The sequence below is a fragment of the Coturnix japonica genome, unplaced genomic scaffold (assembly GCF_054131305.1).
Source record: "Coturnix japonica strain WE unplaced genomic scaffold, WE-NBRP24 Scf041, whole genome shotgun sequence".
Lineage (NCBI taxonomy): Eukaryota > Metazoa > Chordata > Aves > Galliformes > Phasianidae > Coturnix > Coturnix japonica.
In genome coordinates, this window is record NW_028188944.1 from 4,882,345 (window position 1) to 4,909,967 (window position 27,623).

The window sequence follows — 27,623 nt, forward strand, 5'->3', positions numbered from 1 at the left end:
ATGGCTGCATATGATTCATTATCTTAGTGCTTTTTATTGAATGAACTACCCACAGGTAGGTGTAGATACTCTGTTCCCTGCCAAACATTTTGCCTTTGATAGTAAAATGGCATAGATCCTAATGGTTGGCTTTAACAGGTCACTATCTGTGATTAAGTCTGACATTTGGTGCTGTTTAAGTCTTGGATATACAAGAAATCTGAAGGAGGAAAAAAGAAAAAGCTGTTTATACCTCCAACTTTCAAGGCAGGTTTACGTTCTGCCATCACTGTGAACATTGGTTGTAGTTTGTAGCTTGGCTGCATTGCAGCGTGCAGGGCCCTCCCTCAGCTGGCAGACTTGCATTCACTTGCAGTTGCATGAGTTCAACTGATTTTAGCACAATTAGAGAAGAAGTGATTTTCATATGTACGTTAAAAGTTAGCACATTCCTAGGCTCGATGTCAGCGTCACGTTGGATGATGCTGATGCTTTTAGCTTGCTTACAGTGCAGGTATCTCAGGGAAATGCAACAAACTCACACCCTAAAGCATCACACATTTAAACTTACACCGGGGATTTCTTCTGGTTTTGATGTGCCTGTGGGCAGAGCAGTAGGAAAAAATGAAGCCAAGTGAGTAAGAAACTGCAGTGAAAGGCTCAAATGATTTTAAGGTGAAAAGCACAAATAATGTTTTTTTAAAAGCTGAGTGGTAGGTGGAAGTTGTGCCCAGAATGGAACAGCTGGTTTCATAGAGCTTTCAGATGAGCTCTGTGGCAGGATTATGATGCTGTATTTCTAATAATCAGGCAGCTGTCTGAAAATATGAAATAATGACTTTCTGAGCAGACACCTTTTTCATTTTACACTTAAATTGGAATAGTATTTATGTTCTGGATGCACCTACCATCATTTTGTAGATCAAGAAGCCACTTTTATAAATCTCTTAATGCAAAGTACAGCATGACACATACAAAAAAGAGTTAGAGACCTTATTTATACCTTATTTTGTTTACTCCTGTAAGTCCTGGTGCTTTATGAACCTCAAAGGAAATCATTGCTGACTTATTTGTGGATTTTGCATTTCTGCAATTTGACACGTTGCTGTTAATGCAAGCAGCAAGGCCAGGCTTCCAAGGAAGATTTGTAATATGTGAGATTTCTATGTTTTTGATCTACATTTTTGCAGTAGAGCACTGTAATGTGTGCTGTCTGTTGGGCTACCAGAGGGGCCGATCCTTCTGGATTTCCTGGAGCCTGGACAACTCCTGACTGCTGCATCGCAGTGCCAACAGAGCTGAAGGCTCCAACTTCCAGTTGTTTGCCTGAGGACTCTGTGATTTATTTATTTAAGTGCATAAACTGTCCCTGTCAGGAACAGATTGTAGGTTATAGCTGCTCTAAATGTGAAATGTTTTAAGCTGGACAAACTTCTTTTCAGTTTTGAGGAGCTGCAGTCAGCGGGGGGTTCTTGCCAGGGATCTCTTGCAGAACAGGGTGTGCTTCCATCCTCCTCTTTCCTTCTGTGACCAGGGAATTGTTGGTTGTTTTTTGCAGCAACATGAACCGTGAAGACCAAAATGTGCTGCATATGAAAGAAAGGGAAAGGCGAAATCAAGAAATCCAGCAGGGTGAAGAAGCCTTTCCACCCAACTCTCCTCTCTTTGCTGAACCGTACAAAGTTGTGAGTTTCTGCCATTTGTACAAATGTGTTTTTTTATTTTGTAGTGGAAATTGTAGGGAAATATGTGCTACAAATCTGTTTATATCTGAAATCTTTTCAGGTCCCAGTTGTCACCTTAACCAGCATTTAAGCAAGTATTGAAACTAAGGATGGACAGTTAGTTACTAATCATCTCCATAGGCAGATTTATGCTAATACTTATGAAGCAGGGACTATTTTCAAGGGAGGAAAGGGATAATGAGACAAGATAATTTATTTTTTGAAAAAACCTTTTTTCTGCTTCTGCTGCAGTGGTCATTAAGTGGTACCATTGAAGGTTTTCATTATACAGTTCAAAACTCACTTTGAAAACAAAGCCATTCCCTTATCTCTGTTTTGTTTGCGGGAGGTCAAACATTGCAGCTGAAGACTTTTCTCCCTCAGGAGGGAAGTTGTGAGTTTTTTGATTCCTGTCTTCCCTTCTGTTTGCTGTGCCTGATAACTAAAACCTACAAGTATGAAGCTAACTAAAGCTGGTTGGGATACAGTAAAACTGATTTGAAGGGCAAAAAAGAAACAACAGAAAAAACCCCAACTGGTTTTTCAGGAAAGAACCCCTATAACTGTGTTGGCAACAAGTTATTCCAGTATAAATACCAATTAAAAATTACATAACTGAGTGGTGAGGTTGAGCTGATGTTATTTTACTGCTAAGTAAAGCGTTGTCTGACCAATACATTATAGACTTTAAGGTGACAATGTCTACAGTTCTTAAAGTCTTCCATGCAGCTCACCTATACATTCTTTGAAGCACTGGTTAGTGTTTCAACTATTCTTGGTCAATTTAAGTGGTGCTGTACAGAAGTACTACTTAAAATCCCTGTTGAAACTTGGCTGAAGGCCTAGAATTTGGCTGCAGATTAAATAAATCCACTTTCTTTGCCCAGAATGAGAATTGGAATATAAGAAAATAACAGAACTGAGTTTGTGAAGTGATTGATCCATTTATTTGAAGTCAGCTGTAATTCATCTGCCTCTCAGGGGAAAGAGGAAATTTGAGGGAGAAAAAGATGAGCAGAGGGAGGGAAAGAACTGCATTACTGTGGTTGGTTGGGGAGAATTGGGTCACTGTGACTCTTTGTAGGGGTTTAAGATACAGGGATCTTCAGGCCATTTAATTAGTATTTTTCACTTGTGTGGCTGCTTGCCTGTTTCCTTCACCTTCTAATGCATGGGACTAAAAACTCTATTGACTGTGTAGATTTTAACAACGGCTTCATTTTTTAGAGAATAAGCATGGATTGGGCATCAATAGACACTTTTCATTTGGCTTTCTTTCTATCAAAATAAGTGTAAACTGTCAAAATAAGTATGAAGTATTGCAAAGTATTTTGGTCTTTTTCCTTCTCTTCTCTGCCTGTAGGGATTTAGTCATTATTTTCTATGAACAGGTGTCTTCTCAGCCTCTGCTAAGACAGTGGTAATCTCCTCTGTATAGGAAATCCTATTTGACGTGCAATCAAGAGGGCAGTTTTAAAGGGGCCTGTATGCAGAAGAACACATAGAAGTGGTTTTTTATTTGCTAATGGCAGTTCTTTCATTCAGCCCTTGGTAGTCTTTGATAAATAGATATGGCTGACATTTTAGTTTGCTTCCTTTCACCTGCCTCCCTAAAAAGCAATGCTTTAAATAATGCTTTTCTTAGAGTTCTGTGTCCTGGGTGTTTTTGTGTCTTCCCAGGCTGAAGGATAAATCTTCTTCACAGATACTTTGTTGGCCATATGAAATAAAATGAGAAAATGATAACTGGGCAAAGTTGCATTTAAATTTGATCAAAGATTTTAATAGAGTTGTTAGTTACTTCTTTGTTTGAAGCACACAGACAGACTACTTTTTAAGTTATCCAGCTTTTCAACATTTAAGAATTCAGAGCAGTGTGTGAATGGAGCTTTCCAAAAGGCTCCGACTACAACTCATGGTTGCTTTTTGGCCAAATGTTCCAGGCTGTGTGTTGTAAGTGCACATCCACCAAAGTGCCACAGGCTGACAGAAGGTTGGATGGTCCTGGTACTGTCACTGCCTGGGTAGCCCAGAGCTATGGGCAGCTTTGGTGTCAGCAGCCTGTGTTGCCTACGTTCTTCTCTCAGTGGCTGTTTGATTCAGGGGGGGAAAGAAAGTGTGCAGAAATACAAAGGCCTTTGTGCTGCAGATAGGAACTGCATAATATTGCACAGCCTTGTTGACGTCTGAACACAAAAGGGAGGCTGTGTTTTTCTTTCTGAATCTGTCAACCTTGGATTCTGTTTCTTCACAAAGTTTGCGAAAAAATTCCATGTATGGCTGCCCTGAGCCTTTCAACTTTCTGCCAGCCTATTTATTTTGTGTGCGTACATCTTAGCCATGGAACTTTGTCAAATTCTCTGTTTCCAAAGTCTGTAATTTCCTCTGCCTTCTCCCCTCTGTCATTCTTGGCAGTGTGATTTCTCCAAATTCCAGCAAGTTAGTGAGCCGTAGGCTTGTACAGCCTAGACCCGGAACAGAATTCAGAAGGCTGAACACAGCGCTGGTTTACTTGAATCAAGCCACACTGTTCTAGAAAATCTTATTCTCCTTAACTTTCTATTTATTTACAAGTTATATGCTGCAGCATCTCACAGCATTTCTCTTGTGTGCAGAAGTCTGGTACACTTTGCCTACATGTAGAAAATGAGGCTCGTTTTGGTGGATGGGTGGATTTTATGTCTAAGATTGCTGGCATAAGATCATTTTCCCTGTGTGCAGCAAGTGTTTGCAGGGACCCAAAATCCTGACTGGGGCCTGTCTGCATTACTATAAATATATCTTATAATTATCAGGAAGTCTTTGAATCAGAAGATAAAACTTCATGAAAATAGGTCATAAAAAGTTTTATGGGTGCTGTGAAAAACAGATTCCTGACTCTTGATAAAAATGTTATCCCATCACCTAACGCTCTGTAATTTCATCCTGTGTAAGTCTTTAAAGCCAGGGGTTCACAGTCAAAAAATGCAGAGCAGGAGGACTGGTGTGTTTGTAAAATATATTCAGAAATGCAGCTGTTTCTTATTGGATGGAATCTTTCCATCATAGAACAGGGAGTGTGATGTCACTGACAGCTGTTATGTCTGTGTACCTGAGCGGTGACCTGCAGACATCTCTGAAGAGGTGCACTGGTCTCTGGGTTTGCTCAGTGTCCCGTGCTGTAGTAGTTGTGAAGGCAGCAGTCAGTTGCGTCGATCCCTTGTGATCCTTGTGATCCAGAAACTTTATTCTGAGAATTAAAAGTGAGGTCTGACCTGGGTTGTCAGATATTAAATGGAAATGGATCCTATTCACCACAGCCAAACCAAAAATGGACAGGTAAGAATTATGTACCTGACTACCATTCTAATCACCATTTTGTGTCAGAGTCCAAGCAATGGTTTCTTACCTGTTGAAGTGTCTTCCACTTAACTTCAGCAATCTGCTGTGCTTTTGTGAAAAGCATTTCCATCCTTCAAAATGTTCTTAATTTCTTCTTTCTCAAGAAATTGGACTTGAAAAAATATATATTTCTGTTTATTTCTTTATTAATCTTTGAGTTTCTGAGAGACGTGTATTCAGAGGCAAAATAGATGGTGAGTTATTTGGAAGAAGTTGCACATTTAAGCATAACACCTCGTTAAAGTGCCCTTAACTGGAATACTGCCTTAGAAATAGGAAGCTGGCTGAGGTAAGCACTGAGGCAGACACTTTCTGTAGAATTTATGGTATGTACATTGATGAGAACAGTCCCAGTTACTCATCTTGTGCTCAGCACAGCACAGTCGTTCTGCATATGTGGTATTTTGATTACTGTAGGGTCTTTTTTTTGGTTTTACCTACATTTTATCAGGTACTTTTCTCAAGTATTTACCTACTTGTCTTAGTTGACAGGAAAAAGGAAACTGAGGAATCATGCTTGTACTCATTGAACCTGTGTGAAAGATAAGAATCAGTTTGTATTCTGAAGAGAGTACGGCTTTTGCTCTCTGTTGAAGTAAGAAGACTTCTGCAACTTGATCTTGACTTTGCAGTTTAACCATAGGTTGATTTTAATGTCTCTTCTTTCAGTCAGTAAAGATGAAGGGCATTGGGAACATCTTAAAGTTCCCTAAGAGGTTTTGTTTTTGAGAAAATTGCACTCTTTCTCCATTCCACTGACAATACTCATTCAAGTCATGATTTCAACTGCTGCCACTTTTGAAATAAAAATGTTAAAGGAAGTCAGATATATGTAAGTATGCCTTGCCATGTAGAGCTTTTGTGTGTTTATGAAGTTACAATTGGAAACTGCATTTATAAATTGCATCACGTCACTGAGCTGGCTGTTTGTGAAGACTGCTGTACAGCTGTGCCCCAAACCCCTGCAATTCACTGTCACAGAGTACATCTATCAGCTTGGTGAATTGACTCAAACATTCTCTGTTTTTATGCGTAAGGTCAGCAGTTGTCCTCATTTTAAAAGGAGGTCAGGAAGGTCCTATTTTAAAATGGCACACTAGCTTAGAAGTAGGTTTTCAGTAACACAATACTCTCTGATTATTTGTTTATTTATTTATTTTTTAACATTTCAAGTGTTTGATAACGTACTGTGTTTCAGGAGGCAGAATTGGGTTTTCTGGAACAGGAATACAGAGATCTTACCAGTGCTAGAATTGGCGAGGCTCTGTCTTTCAAGGCTAGTTTCATAGACAGCAAATCCACTGTATATCGAGGCAGGTATTTATCACTGTCTGTTGGCTTTTATACAGCCAGGTTGCTCAGTTACATGAGGATTTGGATGAAGGTGAGAAAGGGAAGATAGGGTTTGCAGAAGTTGCACAGTTTCTGGAGATTCAGGTACTGTGTATGACAACTGCACGTGGCCCATCTTCCAAGCAAGCAAGCAGGGACAGATGGGTCAGTGGGACAGATGAGCTAAGGATGCTCTTCCCATGTACTCGCTGCTCTGTCACTGCTGGGGAAGGCAGCTTGGGCCCAGGAAAGGGCTCCCTGTTTCTGTTTGGTTGTTACCACTGGGTTTTGTTTTTAGCATGTTGGTTTTCTTTGGGAGTAGGTGTTGGTTTTGTTTTGTTGTTGTTTTTTAAAGGATATGTGCCATCCTTTAAAGTCAGAACAATAGCTTGATTATGGCATGATTTTTGAGATGTTAAAATTCCCTTTGAAAAAACTCCTGTGATCTTTTGTTCCCTTAGGAGTCTCAACAGTCCAGTTTTGGCACTGGAGAACAGAGTAAGTACATTAAACTTCCTTTCCTATGTGCAGTGTTTTTGTTACAACTGAGTATTCTTAGTACCCCTTAAGAAGTCAGGCCATTAGATCATGAGACCTCTCCAGGCTGGTAATGGAATGGGTTGCACGTAAAAATTGTCCGTATTTTCTCAAGACTTATGAAATAAACACTTGATTTTATTTGTGGCTTCTTGCTGAGAACTGGAAAGTTAATAACTGTTGTGTAACTCACTCATAACTTCTAGAAAAGGGGAAAAAAATAAAATTGTTTCTTTAAATTGTTGTTATTTTTTTAATTCTCGAAAAATAGGCTTCCTTGGTTGATATGATTGAAAATAGCTGAGTGTGAAAACACCCACAGAGAAAACCCCTGGGTATGCTGGAAAGCAACGAAGTTCATATTTTAATAGAAAAAACACAATGCATTTTCTTCCTTTTTCTTGTCCACTTTCGCATTATGGATATGAAAATTGAAGAGAACTGCTCAAGAATTGTTAATATTCTTGAGTGTATTATCCCAGAATGTATTTCCAAAGTCTAGACAAATGCACCTTTTATTCCTATTTGACTGTGTCTTCATTTTGAATATTACTGAAATGAAGCATTTAACCAGGTAACATATCTGGCAAAAATGAATTAGATTTGTGCTGTTGCCTTCCAACAGTCTTACCAGTCCTTGTCAAAGTGATTAAACAGATTAAATAGTAAAAGCAGAATGGTTTATTCTTAGGTATTCACAAGCAGCTTAATCTAAACTCCTAATACAGTGGGGAATTAAGGAAACAAATTAAAACTTAATTCCATAAGGCTAGCCAATAGGTTACATTCTGGAAACAGCTGATCTTTAGGTATGTCATCAGGGAGGCCAAATAGATAAAAACACAGAACCATTTCTCAGCTCCATTTTCAGTTTTCTGTGACACTTCCAACAACCTCAGATATTGTTTCTGTTGTGCTATGTTTAGTAATTTACTAGAACTAAAGAACAGGGAAGGAAAAAGAAGACAAACCAAAAAGCAGATTATATCACAGTGTTCTAACTGTAGGGTTTGGTTTATGAGTTTGCTTTTTGGATTTAAAGACTTTTCATTCACTAAAAAGCTGCGTAGGAATGCTGAAACAGATTAAAAACTTGATTTAATTGATCTCCTCAGCATGTAGAGGGTAATAGAATAATTTTCATGGGAGGGTTTGGGCTCTAAGGTCCCTTAGATGCCATCCAGTTCCAAGCTTCCCCCCAGACCAAGCTGCCCAGGTCCCACCCAGCCTGGCTTCAGGGATGGAGCACCCACAGCTCTCTGGCAGCAGTGCCAGGGCTTCCCCACACTCTGACTAAAGAATTTCTTCCTAATATCTAAGCTAGACCTATCCTCTTTTACTTAAGGATTGTCACTTGTATCCTACCTTGATAGAAGCAGAAGTTTTTCACACCTTCAGAAACATATTAAGTGTGTGTTGGTTTAGACAGCAACGATTTAAAAAAGCCTTCTAGATTTTCTTGATTAAGGTCATTGCTTCTCTTGGCAGTCTGTCTCTGCTCCTCTCTCACTTGGTCAATGTGTGAGAGGCTGCACCTGACGTCAGCTGGTCCCTCTTTCTCCTGTTCACTCCGCCATTCTTGAGTTTGTTTGGCTAAGCCTGTTTAGTTCTGTCCACTTTGCAGTGACTGTTTTGCTGTCTGTGTTCAAAAGAGTACAGCGTTATTTCTTTTTCCTTCTAGAACGATATAATCCTTCATCAAAAACATCCAATGGCCATCAATCCAAATCGTAAGTAGCAGTTGAGAAAACATTTCTCACGTAACAGTCAACTTTTAAAAGATTCTGAAAGTAGCTGTTTCTTTACCAGAATGTGTCAGTTCTTGCACACTCTTTGTCATGCTTTACACTTAACTGACAGGAGAGGGAAAAAAAAGTTGATTTCAACCTATTTTCAGGAACAATAGGGCAAATAATGGCACACCGGTGTAACAGGTGCGCTGTGCCTTCCTTCCATCCCCCTGCTTTCTTCTCAGCTGTAGGATACTGAGCAGGAGTTTGGCCCTAGGAATTGGCTGGTGAGCTGGAAGTGTATCAGTGTGTGAGAATGGGCACGATGGGACAGGATTTACTAAACGTGCATTGCTAAGCTGTCAGCTGGAAGCAGCTTGTTGCAGTTGCACAAATAGGATGAGGAACTGTTCTGTTATTAGAGGAGACAGTAAATTAAGTTTGAGATCTAGTTAAGTTTGTACGAGTAGTTACTCATTCTCTTAAGTGACTGACAGGCATTTTTATTAGTTGCGTACACAGACCTAACATTATGCTTCATTAATCAGACATCAGAAAGAAAAAATAAAAAAGCAGCAGGAAGAATCTAACTGTCTTTTGCCCTATTCATACCTGAAAATTGATTACATTCTGTTTAAATACAATTTCCAAACAAAAAATGCCCATTCCACCTGATGGAATGTTTACTGAAAGCAACTGCAGATTCTGAAGGTATTCTAAGTTAGTATTTGTGATGCAGTTACGAAATGAAGTTTAGTTTTTCTGTTTACATTTTTAGTATTAATAAGATTAAAAAACAAATCATCTGTGAGAAAGAAATGGGAAATAATTGAAGAGTGGCTTGTTCATTTATTTATTTATTATAGACTATGTCAGTTCCTTAAAACATGAGGTTTCAGATGTTTATACACAGCCACTTCAATAAGTGGTAGCAGTAGGAGTTCATCATTTGGCTTTTCTTTTGTTATAGCAGTGTAGTCCTCTATGAAAGGGCTGTGCTGGTTCCAGAATGGGAGGTTGTAGGAAGGTGCAAGAACTGGAGTTAGCACTTCACATTAGTTAAAGTGAGGTGCATGGGAAGAGGGGTGAGGAGATGTTTGCTGTGTGAATAGAATTTCCGATAAAGCGATTGTGCTCTGTTAAGAAAGCGTTAAAAAGTGAGATAAATGCATCTTTTGATAAGGGTAGCAGCTGAAAATAGATGTCTAAGTAGATTCTCGAGGTTGCTGTTTCTTTTCAGATTATAAGTAGAACAGCTGTACTGTGAAATTGGGAAGTATTCTAATCCTTTCTTATCTTCTTTCTCCAGATGTGAATCGAACCAGACAGAGTAAGACGTTTTATTTTTGTAACGAAGGTGTTTTTAAATAAGCACAAATACCCCACTATGTTTTCTTTGTGTTCCTGTACTTTCAGTGTCATGAAATAGTATGTGTATGTATGACTACCCTAAATAGGAGCAATTATACCTTTGAAGAATAGTAGAAAATTTATGATGTCGAACAGTTGGGATTTTGCCACTAGACATGAAGCAATCACATTTCTTAATTCAATGGGAAACAGTATTCTTGTCCGTGGTGTGTAAGAGGTTGAACGCAGATGTTTTAGCTCCACCTGCATTAGTAAAACGTGTCAGAATTCCTTTCTAAACTTTAAAGAACGAACAAAGGAATCAAAGCACTACAGCCCGTAGTTTTCTTTAAAGAATGACTTAACTTGCCATTCTTAGACATTAAATGTTTTAAATGGTAACTTGTGGATTTCACCCACACACCCAGCTCTGTAGCATAAACAGTAACTTGTTGGAATATAGAAGAGTGCTTTGAATGTAATTAAATTACATGGAAAAACTTGTCTCACTTTCTCCCTTTTACTTACTTAGTATGTTGAAAGATGACTTAAAACTTAGCAGTAGCGAAGACAGCGATGGAGAGCAGGTATGTTCACAAGATACCAAAGATTCAGTAGAATAAACCAAGTGTATTGATGGTTTGTTACATCAGCAATGTTCAGTAGTCCAACAGCAAACTGAACAGCTGAAGGAGAATTTGCAATTGAGGTACGAAAAACAATTAGCAAGTTTTCAAACAAACTTCAGGTACTCTAAAATGCAAATGTGAGGAAAATGATCTGGTTTTGTGAGAACAGTACTTTTTTTTTTTACCTAGGGACTCATGCTTTGATGATTTCAAATGGGCTTTCTCTAAATGTGGAATGGAAACAGAGTCAGTTTCCTAACACACACAATGGGCTGCCACCTAAGGGAGAGCCCCTCATGTTCTGTGCTGGCTAAAGAGTGCATGGCACACAGATGTCCATGCAGCAACTGTTCGGGATAAGAGCTGCTGTGTGTGTCTTTTACTCCCAGGTTGTTTCTGTAACTATAAGTCTAGCAGCTCCTTTATTTTTATCGTATCTTTTGCTCCTTGGCAATATTAACTCTGTGCATCTCCAGCCAGAGATGGTGTTCAGCCTGCTGAATTAAACATACCTCTTGAGTCTGTGCTACCCAGCAGAAGTCCATGCTGCTTTTTTTGCTGTTCTCAGTTCCGCTGTTTGTTATATTTTCACATGGAAAACTTGAAGATGGTGCATTTAGTTGTTTAATTACTGGGGCATGGAACATTTCTGGAATAGCACAGTAAAAATTTGTATCATCTGGTTCTAAAACATGGCATGGGGGAGTGGAGAAAATAGGAAATCTCAGAACTACTGTCAGAATATGGAGGGTTCTGAGATGACACATTTGTGGTAAAAGCTTGGATAAAAGAACTGTGATTTATTTTTCCTTTTGTACAAGCCAAAGGCAGGCAAATTTAAACCTCTGTATTTCTGAATTAGAGCACTCTTCAGGCTAAGTATTTAGAATCTTTAAGACTTGATATCAATACTTTGCAATGTAATTGCATATGCTTCTAGAAGCCTCATGCTCTTCTTCTTAATTGCAGGACTGTGATAAAAGAGTTCCAAGGAGCACACCTGGAAGGTAGGCATTCCTTTACTTTCTATGCTGCAATCCAATGGTAGTGATGTTTGGTCCAGTCAGCGCTTCTGGCTTGATCTCGTTTCTAAAATCAGTGTTAGTTGTTTGTCTTTGATTAGACCAGAAGGTGATTAGAGTTTAATCAGTGGCCAACACATATTCTGCAAATATTATACTGACAACATTGTGAAGGGGGGAGGGGAACAAGGTGAATTGTGCTCAGTTGAACTCTTTAGCAAATGTTAGTTAAAATATTACATTTTATTCTTCCTAATGGAAGAACTTCCAGGATGCCTTTGCACTGAGTAATGTTTGTTTATTTTTCTTCCTTTTTGTTTTCAGTAGTTCTGAACCTTCACAACATAACAGTGAAGGAGCAGATAATTCAAGGGATGACTCAAGCAGCCACAGTGGGTCTGAAAGCAGTTCAGGATCTGACTCTGAAAGTGAAAGCAGTTCCAGTGATAGTGAAGCTAATGAACCATCACAGAGTGCATCCCCTGAGGTAGGATTTGTCACGCATTTGGGCTGTCATCAGGCATTAATCCTGAGTTTTAAAAGCAGAAAAAAATGAACATGTTCTCGGTCTCTTTTTTTTTTTTTAACAAAAACTTGTCAAGTGTAGAATTATTTCCACATATTTCCACATATTCTTTTGCTAAAGTACCTGTAATTTGACATGATAACTATATTTTCTATAAGCACACATTTGCTATTTGAGGTGATTTTTACCATAGTTATCTGTTGGAGTGCAGAAGACATGGGAACAGTAGCTTAAAGACCAGTAGCTTTTAGTCTGGAATGCCATGGCAGCAAGTGCTTCCTGTGGACTGCAGTTCTTCTGATTGAAGGAAAAAGCAGACCTGCTATCTGTAGTTATATGCATTTTTCATTAGTTACTGACCTCAGATGCTCGAGTGCACCGCTTGCTTTGGCTTGCAGCACAGTAGGGCTGCAGAAAAGATGGAAGCCACGTGAAACACTGTATCTAACAGTGCTTTATTGAAATTTGTTTTTAGCCGGAGCCACCGCCAATAAACAAGTGGCAACTGGATAACTGGTTGAACAAAGTTAATTCACATAAAGTGTCACCAGCTTCTTCTGTGGACAGCAACATCCCATCCTCACAAGGCTACAAAAAAGAGGGACGGGATCAGGGAACAGGAAGTGGGTACGCTGATCAAAGCGGATCCAAGGACTCGATTTCTTCAACACCAGGGCGAGATTCCAAACCCACCCAAAAGGGCTCAGAGAGCAGTCGTGGCACGCAGAAATCACCTGCCCAGAGTGACAGCTCAACACAGAGGAGGACCGTGGGTAAAAAGCAGCCCAAGAAAGCAGAAAAGACATCTGTTGAAGAGCCTAGAGGAGGTCTTAAAATAGAAAGTGAAACCCCAGTAGACATGGCAACAAACATACCTTCAAACAGGCATAAGGCAGCCACTAAAGGTTCCAGAAAACCTAATATAAAGAAAGAGCCCAAATCTTCCCCTCGGCCTACAACAGAGAAAAAGAAATACAAGGCTTCAAGCAAATCTGCCCAGAAATCCAGGGAATTCATAGAAACAGATACCTCATCCTCTGATTCAGATGAAAATGAAAGCCTGCCTCCTTCATCACAAACACCCAAATACTCCGAGAGCAATAGGACTCCTGTTAAATCTTCCATGGAGGAGGATGACAGCTTTTTTCGGCAAAGAATGTTCTCTCCTATGGAAGAGAAAGAGCTTCTTTCACCACTCAGCGATCCTGATGAAAGGTACCCACTTATTGTGAAGTTGGTACCTTCACAAAATGGATACCTGAGCCTCTTATCAAGAATACCAGGGAAGCCTTACAAGGATGCTGATGTGCCCAAAGTGGAAAAGAAAAATGTGCCAGAGAAGCATGCAAGAGAATCTCAGAAGCAGCCTTCTGATAAGAGTTCCACAAAAGGCAAAAGGAAACATAAACAGGTAACAGTATCGTAAATAAAATCTTGCCTGTTATCTTAGCCTTTTAGTATCTTGCTAAAGGGGTTAAGCATATGGCCCAGTAACCAATGTCATACCTCACTGCAGTAGCTCAGTAATTTAGGAGATTACTTTGCCTACCTATTCTATGTAGAATAAATTGATCCTTCCTGTGCCGTTGTAATAGGGAATATTGGAGTTTTCATTCATGAAAGGCAGAGGGTTGTACCTTTAGATGTGTTAGCACTGTAGCTTGCATTCCTGGAGGTAGCACAGATTGTGTATCCTCTTAAACTCTTCAACTTTAGGATTAGGTTTATATAAAAATCTGGTCTTCGACATCTCTTACAGACTCCATGGGTTTTACAGTTCCTGGCATTCATAAGACACCTGTGTTTGACTCCCCAGCATAAAATCTGATTTCGTACCAAAGCCTTTGGCAGATTTTTGTTATTTCATAGTGATATGCGTGTTATAAAATGAACAACTTGAGACTGCCACTTTTTAAATATATGATACAAGGTAGTTGCTTCAGGGGATGTTTCTGTAGCCTGTACAGGTATTATTCTGTACGCTGCAAGACGCCCACTGAATTAAATCCATTAAATGTGAAAAATTACTGTCTTCGTGAAGCTGTAAATGTAGACATTTATCTGGATGTGTTTCTTGTTTGCTGTATTCAGAATGAGGATGAAAACAGAGCCAGTGAAAGCAAGAAAACAAAACTAGAAGAAAAAGCTCCATCAGGACACAAGACTTCTAGCAGTAGGGAGTGAGTATCTTGCCTGTCTTTTCAGCACTGAAGGCTCAGAGTGATCAAGGAGAAGACTCATGCCTGTATCCATCTCTCCCTTACCTTCTTCTCCTTCCTCCACAACAAAATGTCTCCTTACTAATCAGTGGGTAATATTTCATGGTTTCTGATTCTTCAGTTTGAAGTTTCCATTAGTTGTTGGTGGAAATTCATATCCATAACTGAAAATATTGACTAGGTAAACCCTACTATGAAGGGTTCACCTTTTTCAGATCAAACAACAGACAGCTGATATAATTATATCATGGAAAAAAAATTCTCTACAGCGAATATTTGTTGAATTACTGATGTGTGAGAAGCTGCAGCTTCTGGCTACAGATGCTAGAAGTCTTTCTGAGTTAAATGCCTTCTTTGTTTCTGTTAAGAAATGTAGAAAAAATGGATGCTCGTCTGTCATGGTTTTTTTCCTTTAGTCCTGATATTTTGTTTTGTTGCTGGTGTGATTTTCTGAAGGGCACTTGGTTAAATGCAACAAGATGGTTTTTCAAAAACTTCATGTAAATAGTTATTTTGTGTACTGTTCTCTGTGAAAAGGGATGCCAGAATTAGCAACTGGAATCCTCAGCAGCCAAGGTAAGACTGTACCAAAAGGCCAATGGATTCTAGAGAACAGTTATCTGGGCCATCTTTTTTCTGAGCTGTTAGGCTGACTTGTCTGCAATAGACAGACTGGCGCTAATGCTGGCATTCATTTCTAACATTACAAGTGTTTAGGGTGTTTTTAAGAACTGTTGAGGGATGTGGTTTTATGGTTAGAACTTGCCTTCTGCGTTTTCAGGTCAGAACAGATAAAGTGGTGAAAACTAGTTTAATCAGGCTTCGTAACGTTTAGTTACTGTGGTGATAATTTGCTTCCTCTGAATCTGTCTTGCTATGTTTAACATTAAAAATCTTGTTTTATTATTTTTTTTTGGGGGGTGGGAAAGGAGAGGGAAAAGGCTTAAATGGGGGAAGGGTGTGGAGAGAAAAAAAGAAGTGATGCTGGATTTTTGTTTTATTTCTATTTTGAAAAGTAAAAAACAAAACTGAATGTATTCATTTTGTCCAGGTCTTTAAAACCAAGTGCTGTTAAAGAGAAGGATTTACTGCCATCTCCTGCTGCCCCAGTCCTTCAGAAGGATTCCAAACAAGAGCACGGGTCCCGGAAGAGGACAGCCAGTCAGTCATCATCCTTGAAGTCCAGCAGCAATGTTAGTAAGGACAGCAGCAGTGGCAGTAAAAGCTGCTCATCTTCTAAACAGAGGAAGATAGAGGGAAAAGGTTCTGGCAGTGCTAAAGAAACAAAGGTAAAGGGCTTGTTCTGTGAATGCCTTGAACTTATTTCTTGGCTTTGCATTTTGACGTGCAGTGTCATCTAAATAATTTGCAGTTGTTGAAATGTAATTAGTTTCAGATTTGCCTTGTTTCGTACCGTGGTGCTTAGACTCTAAATTGGAAAATAACTTAGGAGATATTGTCGAATGCTAATGTTTATTCCTACCAAATATTTATGTTAATTACTAAAGTGCATTTAGTCATCTTTTGATGACAGATGCTGCGTATTTGCTGTTTAATTTGTTAATGAGAAATATCACTACAGATCTGCTCACACTGAATGAATAATGAGGTTACTCTTATGTCGCTGGAGCAAGTACAGATCTTGTCCTCGTTTTAAGGAGAACAGGAGCTGGGTCCGTGCACAGTGCTGAGATACAAAGCTGTGGCTCTCATTTTTCACCCTAGGATTCTAGAAAGGTTCATCTGATTCCAGATCAGGATGGTACAGAGCTCTCTGTGGTTAGAGTAGAGAAAACACTGTGGAAAAGGTGATGCAGAAAGTGTTTTTTAAGCAACTTAGATTAAGAACATATGTAGTTGAAGGGTTTCAAAAACATTATAAGATGATGATAGTGTAAGGTCATGATATGTAATGTGCTTTTTCATTAGTATATAAATGTGTATTACTGGACAGGAGTAAACTTGTGAGCACATCTGGGTATCTTCATAGAGTAATTTCTGTTGTATAACCAGATTTGAGTGTAATATGTTCAAGTTGGAGGGATTTCACCTTTATCTTTGGGATTCCAAATGTACCATTTCTCCTTGATTGCTCTGAAGTGTTCAGGAAGGGTAATTGATTTGGGGAGGAGTGAAGCAGCAAATTGCCATCGGCAGTGGCAGAAAGTAGCTTAGTCATTAGGGTGGAGTCCATGCAATATTTAAACTGGGAGACCTGCTGGATTAATTTACATGCCATTACTGTGAAATTTTAGAAACCTGGGAAGGTTGTGTGCATCGGTGTCTGCACTTACAGGAAGCCTGTAGATAGCAGATTTGCATCATAGACTGCTGCTCTGGCCTTTCCTTATTCATCAGCATAGAACTGTCCCTAAACCAGCTGTTAACTTGTTTGATGTTTTTCTTTTCATACTTTGGAAATGCTGCATTTCCCTGCATGTTTTGGTGGTGTTTTATGTTACACTGGTAGTTAGGGCATTGCTGTGCAAGTGCAGTGCCTCGCAACTTTGAGATCCTTCTAATTAGCAAGGATCTGATAAAGGCAGGTTATTAAATACTCTGTGTAATTGGCCTTCGGTCACGATGACTCCAAAGAACTGAAAGCACACTGAAGCTGGGAAATTGCCTTATGCTGTTGATCTAGTGAGAAGAGATTCACTTAGAATTCACAAGATGTTTTGATGTCCCTTCTTTAGCCTGAAGTGTCACATTGAGCCATGTAAAATTAAGGGGAGCAAGGGCAGCATGTTGTGAAGACAGCTGTTATTTCTCCTTGAAGTTGGTGTTTCTGAAATACTAATCTTTTCTACCCAGAGACATTCAGTAGTTTATTGTTGAAAGACATGAGAAGTCATAGAAGTATATATAGCCTCTTTGTTCAGAGTGGAAAATCATGATTTAGCAATAAGGGAGATCTCCTAGTGTAGTAGGGCTCAGCTTAATTATAGCCTCTGTGTCATCCCCTGTGCCAGCATGAGATGAAAGCCTCAGGGAAACTGTGTTATTGTATGGTGAATGGCAGCTAAAGCAGCTACTAAACTGAACTTACTGCTTACAGAGTGTGAAATCATGGGAAAAATGTGTACAGTAAATTCCTCTTTGTCTTTGAGAATATAAAAATAAAAAAAAGTCTTGACATGATTCGGTGACCATTTTCCTTTCAGGAGAAGATTCTGAACAATTCATCGAACTGCCCTCCTGTTTCTGCTCCATCTACAGAGAGCTCAAAGTCCAGAAGAGCAAAACTTGTTTTTGCTGACAGGTAAGAAAAGCAGAGGGTGCCTTTCCCTTTTTGGGGGTGCTAATCTTGCAGCACAGTGAGCTCTTCTGTGGAGAAGGGTTGTCCTGTTTGCTTCACAAAAGATGCTGAATACTAGTTCATGCTCTGGAGATCTGCATGCTGTTCTGCAGCAACGTGCTTCTCTGCCTGCTTTGTGCACCAAATATTTGGCAGATGGTGCACTCCTTGAGGAGAAACTCTAGTCTGCCCTGTGTGTTCCTGCAGAGCGTGGATGGACCAAACAGTAGATCTAAACAGTCCAGGGTTGTCCTGTTTTTAAGTGTTGATGTATCCATCACACACTTTCAGGATATCACTGCTGCCTGTTCTCTTTTAACAGAGTCTGCTTTGCCCATGGTGAGCAGTTGTTGTCTTTGGTAGCAAAGAGGAGCCTTCATTTTTTGAACCCAAATGGGATTGTGATGCAGTACCTCCTGTTATTGTAACTTGAGTTAGAGGGGGATGAAGTGAAAGCTGTAACATTAACAAACTTTTGTCATAAAAGGAAGTACAGAGTAGGTGGTCTGACTCCTTAAATGTGTCTTCTATTGTAGGACTTACTCAGCTAATCATTATTTACAGCAAGCAAAGAAGTTAAAACATAATGCAGATGCATTGGTAAGCAAATCTACAATGTTTATCCAGTATTTGCACATTATGCTGGAGTTTGTTTACTGCTTGTGCTGTGTTGCTGCCTGTCTGTACTAGAACTTTCTGGTATTTCCTCTCAATATTTTCCTTATTTTTTTTTATCCAATCTTCTCAGTCTGACAGGTTTGAGAAGGCTGTGTACTACCTAGATGCAGTGGTGTCATTCATTGAGTGTGGGAATGCATTGGAGAAAAATGCTCAGGAATCCAAGTCCCCGTTCACTATGTATTCAGAAACTGTGGAATTAATCAAGTAAGCGCTGTAAAGCACACACAGAACTCAGATGGTTGGGGAAGAGGGCTGGAAATCAAAGCTTCTGCATTTTACTCATGTTCTGCCACTAACTTTTGGAGTCCCTTGCTCTGCACTAAGAACGGATCACTAGCCACTTTGTTCCAGTTACTGAAGCTTCAAGTGTGTTCTTGAGGGCTGAGATCCTTTATTCCAAAGTTTGTGATGTCTTAACAATTTGTGACATGTGCAGAGCAGAACTATTCCAATTATTGCCTAGCCACGTTCTGTTTAGGGTCTGAGGGAAAGACCTGAAACAGTGAAGGAGTTGAAAGTTGAATTTCATAAGAACTTGGTGGCTGATAAATGATTGTATAATGTTTCATTTACTTGATAGTTTTCTTGTTGGTGATTTGTTTATAGGTACACTATGAAACTGAAGAATTACTTGGCACCAGATGCTACGGCTGCAGACAAAAGGCTAGCAGTGCTTTGGTACGTGTATCCTGAACTTTATATTACACACTGATTAATTACACACACAGATTTCAGTCTGTGAAATGCTGTCTTACACTGAGTTTTCAGGTGTTTTGAACCAAATAGGAGTTTTCTGTTTGACTGTTCAGTACCATTGATGCTATAGATCGATTACTGTAAGGGCTTGTTAACAGCAAAGTCTTTCAGCTATTAAGAAAATGACTGACTGACTTCGACTTTGACTTCCATAATGTTCTGTCAGTTACTGCTTTTATTTTAGAACGTGATGTCATTGGTAACTTGTCGCATGCAATGGAATTGTTAATATGGCTAAAAATGATAGAGGTGCCTTTGTGAATTTCATTATCCTTAGTGTTTTGATAAAGTTACTGTTGATGAACTGAGCTCTTCATTTGCTCTCTTTGTAAATTATAGTGTTCCAAAATAACAGACTACTGTTGAGTTGGTTGCACGGTCAGCTGATGTTGGGCTGTGACCTAAATGCTTCGGGAAACTTTGAGATTACATTAACAAGCAAACTGTTGTCTGGTCTTGGCTTTAATTTTAGTAAAATAACATAATCAGAGCACACTGCTTTACTCATTTGAATGAATTTCCAGTTCTGTTTTGAAACTTTCTTGGAAAGGAAATTATCTATTGGATTTGGGAGGAGTAGCAGAAGGAGGGTTTGGGGTCTTTGCTGTGTGTTCACACAGTGATATGGCAAAACTTGAAATGGCTGTTAAGAACTGTCATTTGCCTTCTGGACTAATTAAATGGCTGCAGCAAGCAGTTGAACAAAGCTGACTGTGTCAGGTGGAAAAGGGAGGGGGGACTATAGCAGCATGCACCAGATTCAGTGTGTCCTGACATGAGAAAAAAGTGAAGGCTGTATCAGTAAAGTCACTGCAACCTAGTTTCAGCTTAAGGCACAAAACTGTTCTTTACTTTCTTGAGAAGTAAAGGTGGTGTGGGACTTTGTCTAGTTACAGTTTGACAGTTGGCTGTTTAGTGTTGGGAGAGAAAAGTTTTTAAAAACATGGGTACTCCATTTTTGACTTTTGGTATGTTGTGATAAGCTTGACTTTAACTGGAAATGTTTTGTTGTTCTGTCTTTGGTTAGTCTTCGGTGCCAATCTCTACTATACCTAAGGCTTTTCAAACTGAAAAAGGAAAGTGCATTGAAATATTCTAAAACTCTGACTGAACATCTGAAGGTAATTGGATATATATTTTCTTCAAATATTAAAAAACTAATCAAATTGAAGCTCTACATTACTTAAAATTCCTCTGCCTGGTATTCAGATTGCTGCACGTGAACTTCCAGTATGCCCTAATTTAGGAATGGACCTTGAAAGTACATTCAAGCTGAGCAGTTTAAAGCTGGGAGGATACAGCATGACTATGATGTCATCAACCCATTGGTCCTAATGATAGCTTCCTATTAATATTTTGGTGCAGCTTTTAGTAAATTTAGTTGGCTTCAAAGAGAATTTTAATTTTGTTGTTGATATAACAAAGTTAAAACTTTGCTGATTTGTGTCTTAGTCATCAGTGAAATGGATGCTTTTCCCAATTTTGAAAGTACTTTGATATTATTTAGGATATTTTGATATTATTATATGCTTAAAAGAAAAGCCATGAGAACTCATGTTCAGAAATGAGCAATTAAACAACCAGATAAAATATAATTAGCTGAGGTATAAACATACGTTTACTTTTTCCCAACAGAATTCCTATAATAATTCTCAAGCACCGTCACCTGCTATGGGAAGGTAGGTAGTAAAAGTTTACCTGTATTTCTATGTTTATAGCTCATTCTCCACATAAACTGTGAGTTTGAGGTGCTCAAAGAGCAGCTTTTACTTTCTTGAGCTTCTGTTCTTTTTTGTTCTAATTTCTAATTGTTCTAAGGTCTAGATTTTGATCCCTTTGTTCAGGTAAGTGTTCTGATAAGAGGTTGAGAAATGTGCTGTACAGAGATATTCTCAGGCAACTCCTTGTTGGGAGGAATGAACAAAAAACTTCTCAGTGTGTCCTTAACACACAGGTCACTTGTCTCAGTGGTTTGTTGTTTTATGTAATGCTTTTGCTCTCAAAACAATAGCTTTATTAGTGCTGCAGTGATGCACTTGTAGCCCAGATGGCTACAAGTGCTTTCACAGTAAGCTCTTCCATGGTACAGCAGTTTACTTCTGTTCTTGAAACCTGACAACAGACTTTTTATAGATTACTCTATCAAAACAAAACAAAAACCAGAATTTTAGGAGGGCATTTCAGATATGCATCATGTTATTTGAAAATACAACAGCAGTATAATTGCCTTGCTTTAATTTTTTCATTATTACTATGTGAGGTTCAATTTATTTAAACAACAGATTTGATTGAAAGATGCTGCATGTTGATTTGGCTGTGAGGCTAAAATACAGGAGCTGGAGGAACATGAGAGGTTTTCAAAAGCTCACTTGTTTTAGGGCCAGTCCTGAGTTCTCAGTGTGTGAAGTAGGAGTGCCTTAGCATCCCATGTTCTGAGCTGTAGGAAGACATTTGCATGACACACCTGACATATCTGTGTGCGTGTTTTACAATGTAATGTTTTCCTTTGGATAAGCAGCAAGCCTGTTGGTATGCCGTCTCCAGTCTCTCCAAAGCTGTCTCCAGGGAATTCAGGAAATTACTCCTCTGGGGCAGCCAACCCTTCAGGGAGTGGGTCTTCGGTGACGATCCCCCAGAGGATCCATCAGATGGCAGCCAGCTACGTCCAAGTTACATCCAACTTCCTCTATGCCACTGAAATTTGGGACCAAGCTGAACAGCTGTCTAAAGAACAGAAAGGTAAGGGTAGGCAAAGGCAAGTTGTAACCTAAGATGTATACATTGTGTTAAATTCTAACAGGTTTTCAATTTTGGAGTTAACAGTGCATAATGATAAATAATTGGGTCTTTTGTAAAAGAAAGATGGGAAGTAATTCCTTTGGTGACAGCGATGCTCTGGGCTGGCTGTCCTGGTTGTCAGGTGGTGTTGGAGATCTAACATTTCCTACCAGCTATGCTTAAAATAAATAAATAAGTCTTGCATTTCCTGCAAGTTTTTCTCTTTAGGAAGTAGAACTTGGTGCATTTCCTTTTCTGAAATCCTGGAGTGAATATACACATTCGAGGGAGAAGGCCAAGAATGCTTTGTAACAGTTAGGCCACAGTGTAATTATGCTTACCTTCTGCAAAACAGTAAAGAAATGGGCTTAGAAAGGATCTCTTTCTCTTTCTTCTGCCATCTTCAGCCGTCTTTCATTTCTTTTGCCTTGATCTGCAATGTTTGTGCTGAGGTGGTGTTCTTTTAGGGAGAGCAATATTTCACTTACGGCAGCCAATGAGAACGACTGTGCCTAATTTGTGTTTCTGTTGTTTTAGAGTTCTTTGCCGAACTGGATAAAGCTATGGGCCCTCTGGTTTTTAACTCGAGCATCATGACAGACCTAGTGCGTTACACCTGTCAGGGACTACACTGGTTGCGCCTGGATGCCAAGTGATACTTCGAACTGAAGGAATGGAAAATTGAACACATTTTTCTTGCTGCCTCTGATTTATCTCCACAACACTGTGTCATGTCAATAAGGAAGACTGCCATAACACATTGCTTAGTTGACACTAAAAACAAAGAATGCTTTCACATGTCTCCCATCTTGATTTGTGTTTTGTGTTTTAACCCAAAACGATCTTGTTAATGAACTCCTTCAGTATTCCCTTTTTAAGTTATTTAAATATTTTTAAATTTGCGACATATAAAGGTGTAGCTTGGCTAATCTATCATGGATGGATCAGTCATTGGAATTCCCGTCACAATACGTAAATAGTCGGTTTAAATCCTATTTATTTTAATTTTTTTAATTTTAATTTTGAAAAGCCCAGTTTTTGGGTAGTTTTTAGCTGTTTCTTCCCTAAATTTTACCCTTCCAAGTACTTAGGAAAAATTAAACATAGACACTTTATTTAAGTACTCTGTGAGCTTTGTTACTCTGTAATGTCTTGTGGTGGTAGAACCTGTAAAAGGAATTAGGATTGATAGGTTCTAACGTGTAGAAACACCATACTTTTCATGCCTAATGCCTATGATCAACTAATAAATGACAGCTAGAGTTTTATTATTGCAGAATTTGTACTAAATAGAAAAAATTCCAGATATTCTTCTACGTATTAAAATACTTCATTTAAATGAATTTTAAAGAAATTTATATGGACAAAAAATTTAGCTGGTTCTGACTTGGGTTGCTTTCAAGGCAGTTTCAAACCATTGGTTAACACTATAGCAAATCATGAAACAATTTGAATGTAATATCAGAGTAATGGTGTAGGAATGAACTTCGGTCTGATAGGAAAGGCATATAGGAAAGGTTTCTGAAATGGACAATCTTGTGCTTTTTTTTTAATCTCTCTTCATTTAAAACGCATTTTGTTTGTCATTTTTTGACACTTGCAAAATCAGCAGTTTTGTGGTGAAAAAAACCAACAGTAGTTAAATTCCTACCAGAACTGCCATTTGCAACTTTCTCATTGACTGGAAAATCAGGAATCTTAAGTAGAGACGGAGGTCCATTTTTTTTTCTGCCTGAAAAAATGTCTGGTGGTTAATGGACACTACAGCATAACAGTGCAACAGCCATTGTGGGGTGGGGGAGCACACCTGCTATTACAGGGAAGTTGTCTAATCGTTTTGATGCAGAATGGATTTAAAACTTGTATTTACCCCATGTTAATGAAGGTCCCATTCGTGTTTGATGCATTTGATGGAGCAGAATATTCATTTGAGAGGGAAGCGAGCTGGTGTAACAGAAACAGTTTGTGGAGTTGCAGTCGACTGCTCTCAAAACCAAAGTACCTTTCCACATGAGGTGCTTGTCTGAGTCAAAGGTTTAAAATGCTACTGCTTTCAGTATTGCTTAGTGCCCCTAACATGTCTGGTGTGCCTTATGCCTTACTTTTAGATGAAGATTTTATGAACTGTTTACAAGATGTTTTACAGCAGGACCAGGTGTACTGTATGCAGTGGTCTTCTGCAGTACTTGGGTAAAATTCCATTTCTTTTTCAAAAGTACCAGTGTCTGTCATGCAAACTGACTTCTCATTGCAGTGGTCTTCTAAAGAGTCAAGCTCTGAATACTTTAGAGTGCGATTGTGGAATGCTGCTTTGTTTTATCTCCCATTTAACCCTTAGTTCTGTACCAGAGATGAACGTGCACGTTCAGGAAAAAATATTGCACTAAAGTTTTGTGTCGTCATGGTTAAGTGCCAAAATCATGGCAACCTCAAAAGAAGGAATAGAATTCTACGCTACTTAGTACTGCAGTATGTCCTATGGGCTTTAAGAGTTTAGAAGTTTTGAAATGAGTAACCTACTAAAAGGTAGCTGCATATTCGTAGAGCTTCCTTTGTGTTCCAGCGTGTTTTGTACTTCCAGAAGAGCTTTGCTACATACGAACCAACATGTGTTTGGTTAGCGGACCTGTGACTTTTCCCGTTAGAGCTGAATCACTGATCAGGTCTGTTGGTTGGAGCATCCTTTTTATTAAATCACTGTGCAAGATTGCATTCTTTTCGTGTTTGCTGTTAGAGACAAAACTCTGTACCCTCAGACTCTGCATCCTGGTTAATAGGACACTGTCAACTAATTTTTCCTTTAATACTCTAAAGTGCCTAGCACTCTTTTGACGCTATATAAAAAATACGTTTGTAGGAGTTGCATTCATAGTTGTTTTTTTTTGTGTAGTGCTGCACCGGCCGGTGCGGCTGCTTCCAGATTGCTCCTTTGTGCACCGTGACCATGACTGTAAGCAGGAATGGTCTCATCTCTGGGAATTTATTTTCTCTTTTTATTTCCTTAGAGTCCCACAAATACCTTTTAGTGTTACACGCAGTTGTCTCTTACAAAAATGTTTTGCTTGTCCCCAGGTCAGTGGGTCTTTGGGTAACTGAAAGACTTCTTACATTGTGTTAAAATGTGGACCTGGAATGGCTGACAGAATCCGTCACAGGGAAACATTCCCTGGAGTGCTGCCCAGGTTTTCTGTCTGTATGGGAGATACACAGTGGTCTTGTTATTTGAAAAATGCCTTACTCATCTGTGGCTATTTCAATCAGAGACACTTAAATTTCACACTTCCAAAAGCATATCTGATTTGGGCTTTACCATTGTTTCTAAGACAGAAGTTGTGTACTTTGTCAGATTTCATAGCAATTAAAAAAATGCAAATACTGAATATGCTTCCATCCCGGTGCCACGATGCAGACTAACAGTCCAACTCTGTCCTTTTGTTAACCTCTACACAACAGCAGTGGAAATGCAGACAGCGTCAGCACTAAGGCAGGCTGCGCTGGTGGCTGAGGAGGGGATCCCTCACTCCCAGCTTCCTCAACGATTCCCTAGATGATTGGATCTTAAGCACATATCAACACTGAGATCTTAATTCCCTTACCGAACGTAGTCCCAGTTGGTGAATCTTAAAAATGGCTTAATCAGACTAGGCTTGCTCAGATATCACTATTATTTGGATTTGCTGTGAAACTTGCAGGTTCCTAGATGGTAAGGTGCAACCATTTATACTTATAAACAAATCTTCAGGACACCAGAGTAAAACAGCCCGATACTTTTATTTTGATTTGAAACTATTAGCCATAAAGTAGAGCGTGTGAATGGCTCTTCTTGGCTTTTGATGGCAGTATGCAATTTGTATTGTATGTGTCTTTTAATATATATGTATATATATATGAAACCAGTCTGTCCAAAGTATATGTTATACTTGTTTTTAGATTATGGTGCAACTGACTATATTGATATATTATTTATTGAGTGCTGAGTCACCATCTTACTGGTGATAAATCTTGCATATTATACAGGAGTGCAATGTATATTCCTTTAGATTGCTGAGGCTTGATTGCTGTGATAACAAAGGAAAAGAAGAAGAAAAAAAAAAGCCCTGAAATGTATTTATGAATGGCCCCAACATACAGAGTCAGTACTTTATGGGAATGATGTGCTTGCCCGGGGCAAGTAAAATAAAGCCGTAGGCAGATAATGATGTAGTTTTCCAGAATGGGAAACTATTGGAAAAAGAGACTACCTTTGCTGTATTTAATATTTCAGTTACCTAACAGATATTTACTGTCACCGCAGCGTTTATGTTAAGGGCCTGAGCAAGTCAAGTTTGAATTACCCATTGGGGAGTAAGCAACTTCCAAATTTCTAGATTTCTGACAAAAATTTTGGTCAGGGTTTAAATTATTCCATCTAATGAAACAGTGTTATGGAAACCTGTATGTTAATGCTGGATATCTTGAAGTGTGAAGACTAGCCAAAGCTTTTGGTGGCCAACTCAGACAAATACAGAGCTGTTCCAGGAGGCAAATCTCCACAGTGTGAAAGTTACCTAAAAGCAATCAATCAATCAGGGAATCGTGATGTATGTCAAACTCCATTACTTTTCAAGGAATTGGTTTCTGATGCCACGATGCCATTTGAAAGCAGCGGTATTGGGGGTGGGGGGAGGCAGGGAGGGAGGGCTTAGCGATGTAATAAGTACATTTTTCTCTCAATACGAGCTCTCGTCGTTGCTAGATCAGCTATCGACAGCATTAGTTCTTTGCTCTCTGCCGATCTCAGCTGAGTTTCAATCGAATACACTATACTGAACAATTTGAAACGCTGTGTTACAGCGTTAGGGTTTATATAGGCCATCTTTATGTAAAAGTTTTAATTTCATCTGGAAACTTAATGGAAACGTACCTACTCCTGTCATACCTCTCTGCGTTTGCTATTGGAGCTGATACGGGCAAATTGGAATGCAGTGTTCCCCGACTTGGTTTTTATACGCAGCCCGGGGAATCGGTGCTGTTGGGTGCACAGTACTTCTGCAGCGCTTCTTTTCGGCTGCATTGATGTTACACATCTGAAAACTCAACTCTAAGGACCAGGCGTGACTTTTGCAAGCACAGTTCCTGACATTTGTATCTGGTCCCCCTTTTAAATTGTTTTAAGAAATTTTGTATATGGAGGATAAAGTGCTTATATATTTATTAAAAATCCTTTATCTTAATTGAAATTATTATTTGATGAAGAAGGGCTTTTTGGGGGGAGGGTTTGTGGGTGAGGGAAGGTAACTTTTCACCTGTCTCTTATAAATGAAGCCCTTGTGAATCATACAGAAAGGTACTGCTAGTAACTAATGGGATGTCTCTGTTTCACACTTTGTACATGACAAGTCCATGTGTTACGTTTTGTTTCTATGGGAATATTTAGGCGTCCGTCTTCAACCAAAACCTAAAGAAACACACCAACTGTGATTTTATTTGTTGCAATACATTTGAAATTTCAAAGGGTACTTTGGGGCTCAAATTAGGATTTCTAAGTCAGTATGTGCATTTCACGTAATAAAGCTGTTAATGGTGAGCAAAGTATTATATACTAACTAGATTTTTTCCACATCTGTATAGTATATTCTATGTATTTTGTGGTATTGAGATTATAGAAAGTTTAGTGTCTGAAACATGCGTTTAATGTGTAT

At 39.0% G+C, this 27,623-nt stretch overlaps 1 protein-coding gene and 1 long non-coding RNA gene across 9 annotated transcripts in view; one reads left to right on the forward strand and one right to left on the reverse strand.

Moving 5' to 3' along the window:
- The window catches only part of LOC146752869 (uncharacterized), a 213,758-nt gene that overhangs the window by 62,676 nt on the left and 123,459 nt on the right, over nt 1–27,623 (reverse strand). The gene's annotated exons all lie outside the window — the stretch shown is intronic.
- Nucleotides 1,580–22,744, forward strand: LOC146752870 (AF4/FMR2 family member 4-like). 2 transcript variants are annotated; one of them, XM_085531310.1, is made up of 18 exons: nt 1,580–1,664; nt 6,878–6,914; nt 8,635–8,683; nt 9,993–10,013; nt 10,566–10,620; nt 11,632–11,669; nt 12,009–12,171; nt 12,686–13,621; nt 14,302–14,390; nt 15,481–15,718; nt 17,594–17,691; nt 18,264–18,327; nt 18,476–18,612; nt 19,015–19,086; nt 20,192–20,285; nt 20,800–20,843; nt 21,683–21,903; nt 22,480–22,744. In XM_085531310.1, exons 5-18 carry the CDS (start codon nt 10,567–10,569, stop codon nt 22,596–22,598), a joined length of 2,367 nt encoding a protein of 788 aa, XP_085387436.1. In that variant the 5' UTR covers nt 1,580–1,664; nt 6,878–6,914; nt 8,635–8,683; nt 9,993–10,013; nt 10,566; the 3' UTR covers nt 22,599–22,744. The 2 variants fall into 2 exon arrangements, with proteins under 2 accessions (XP_085387436.1, XP_085387437.1); XM_085531311.1 differs by lacking the exon at nt 1,580–1,664 and adding an exon at nt 4,793–5,021.

What these genes read in the sequence shown, in the direction of transcription:
- LOC146752870 (XM_085531311.1), top strand. Translation starts at nt 4,977, where the DNA reads ATGGAAATGGATCCTATTCACCACAGCCAAACCAAAAATGGACAG. An exon ending in AAACTTGTTTTTGCTGACAG is followed by an intron (nt 17,692 to 18,263) that starts GTAAGAAAAGCA and finishes CTTCTATTGTAG; the next exon opens with GACTTACTCAGCTAATCATT. An exon ending in AAAAGGCTAGCAGTGCTTTG is followed by an intron (nt 19,087 to 20,191) that starts GTACGTGTATCC and finishes GTCTTTGGTTAG; the next exon opens with TCTTCGGTGCCAATCTCTAC.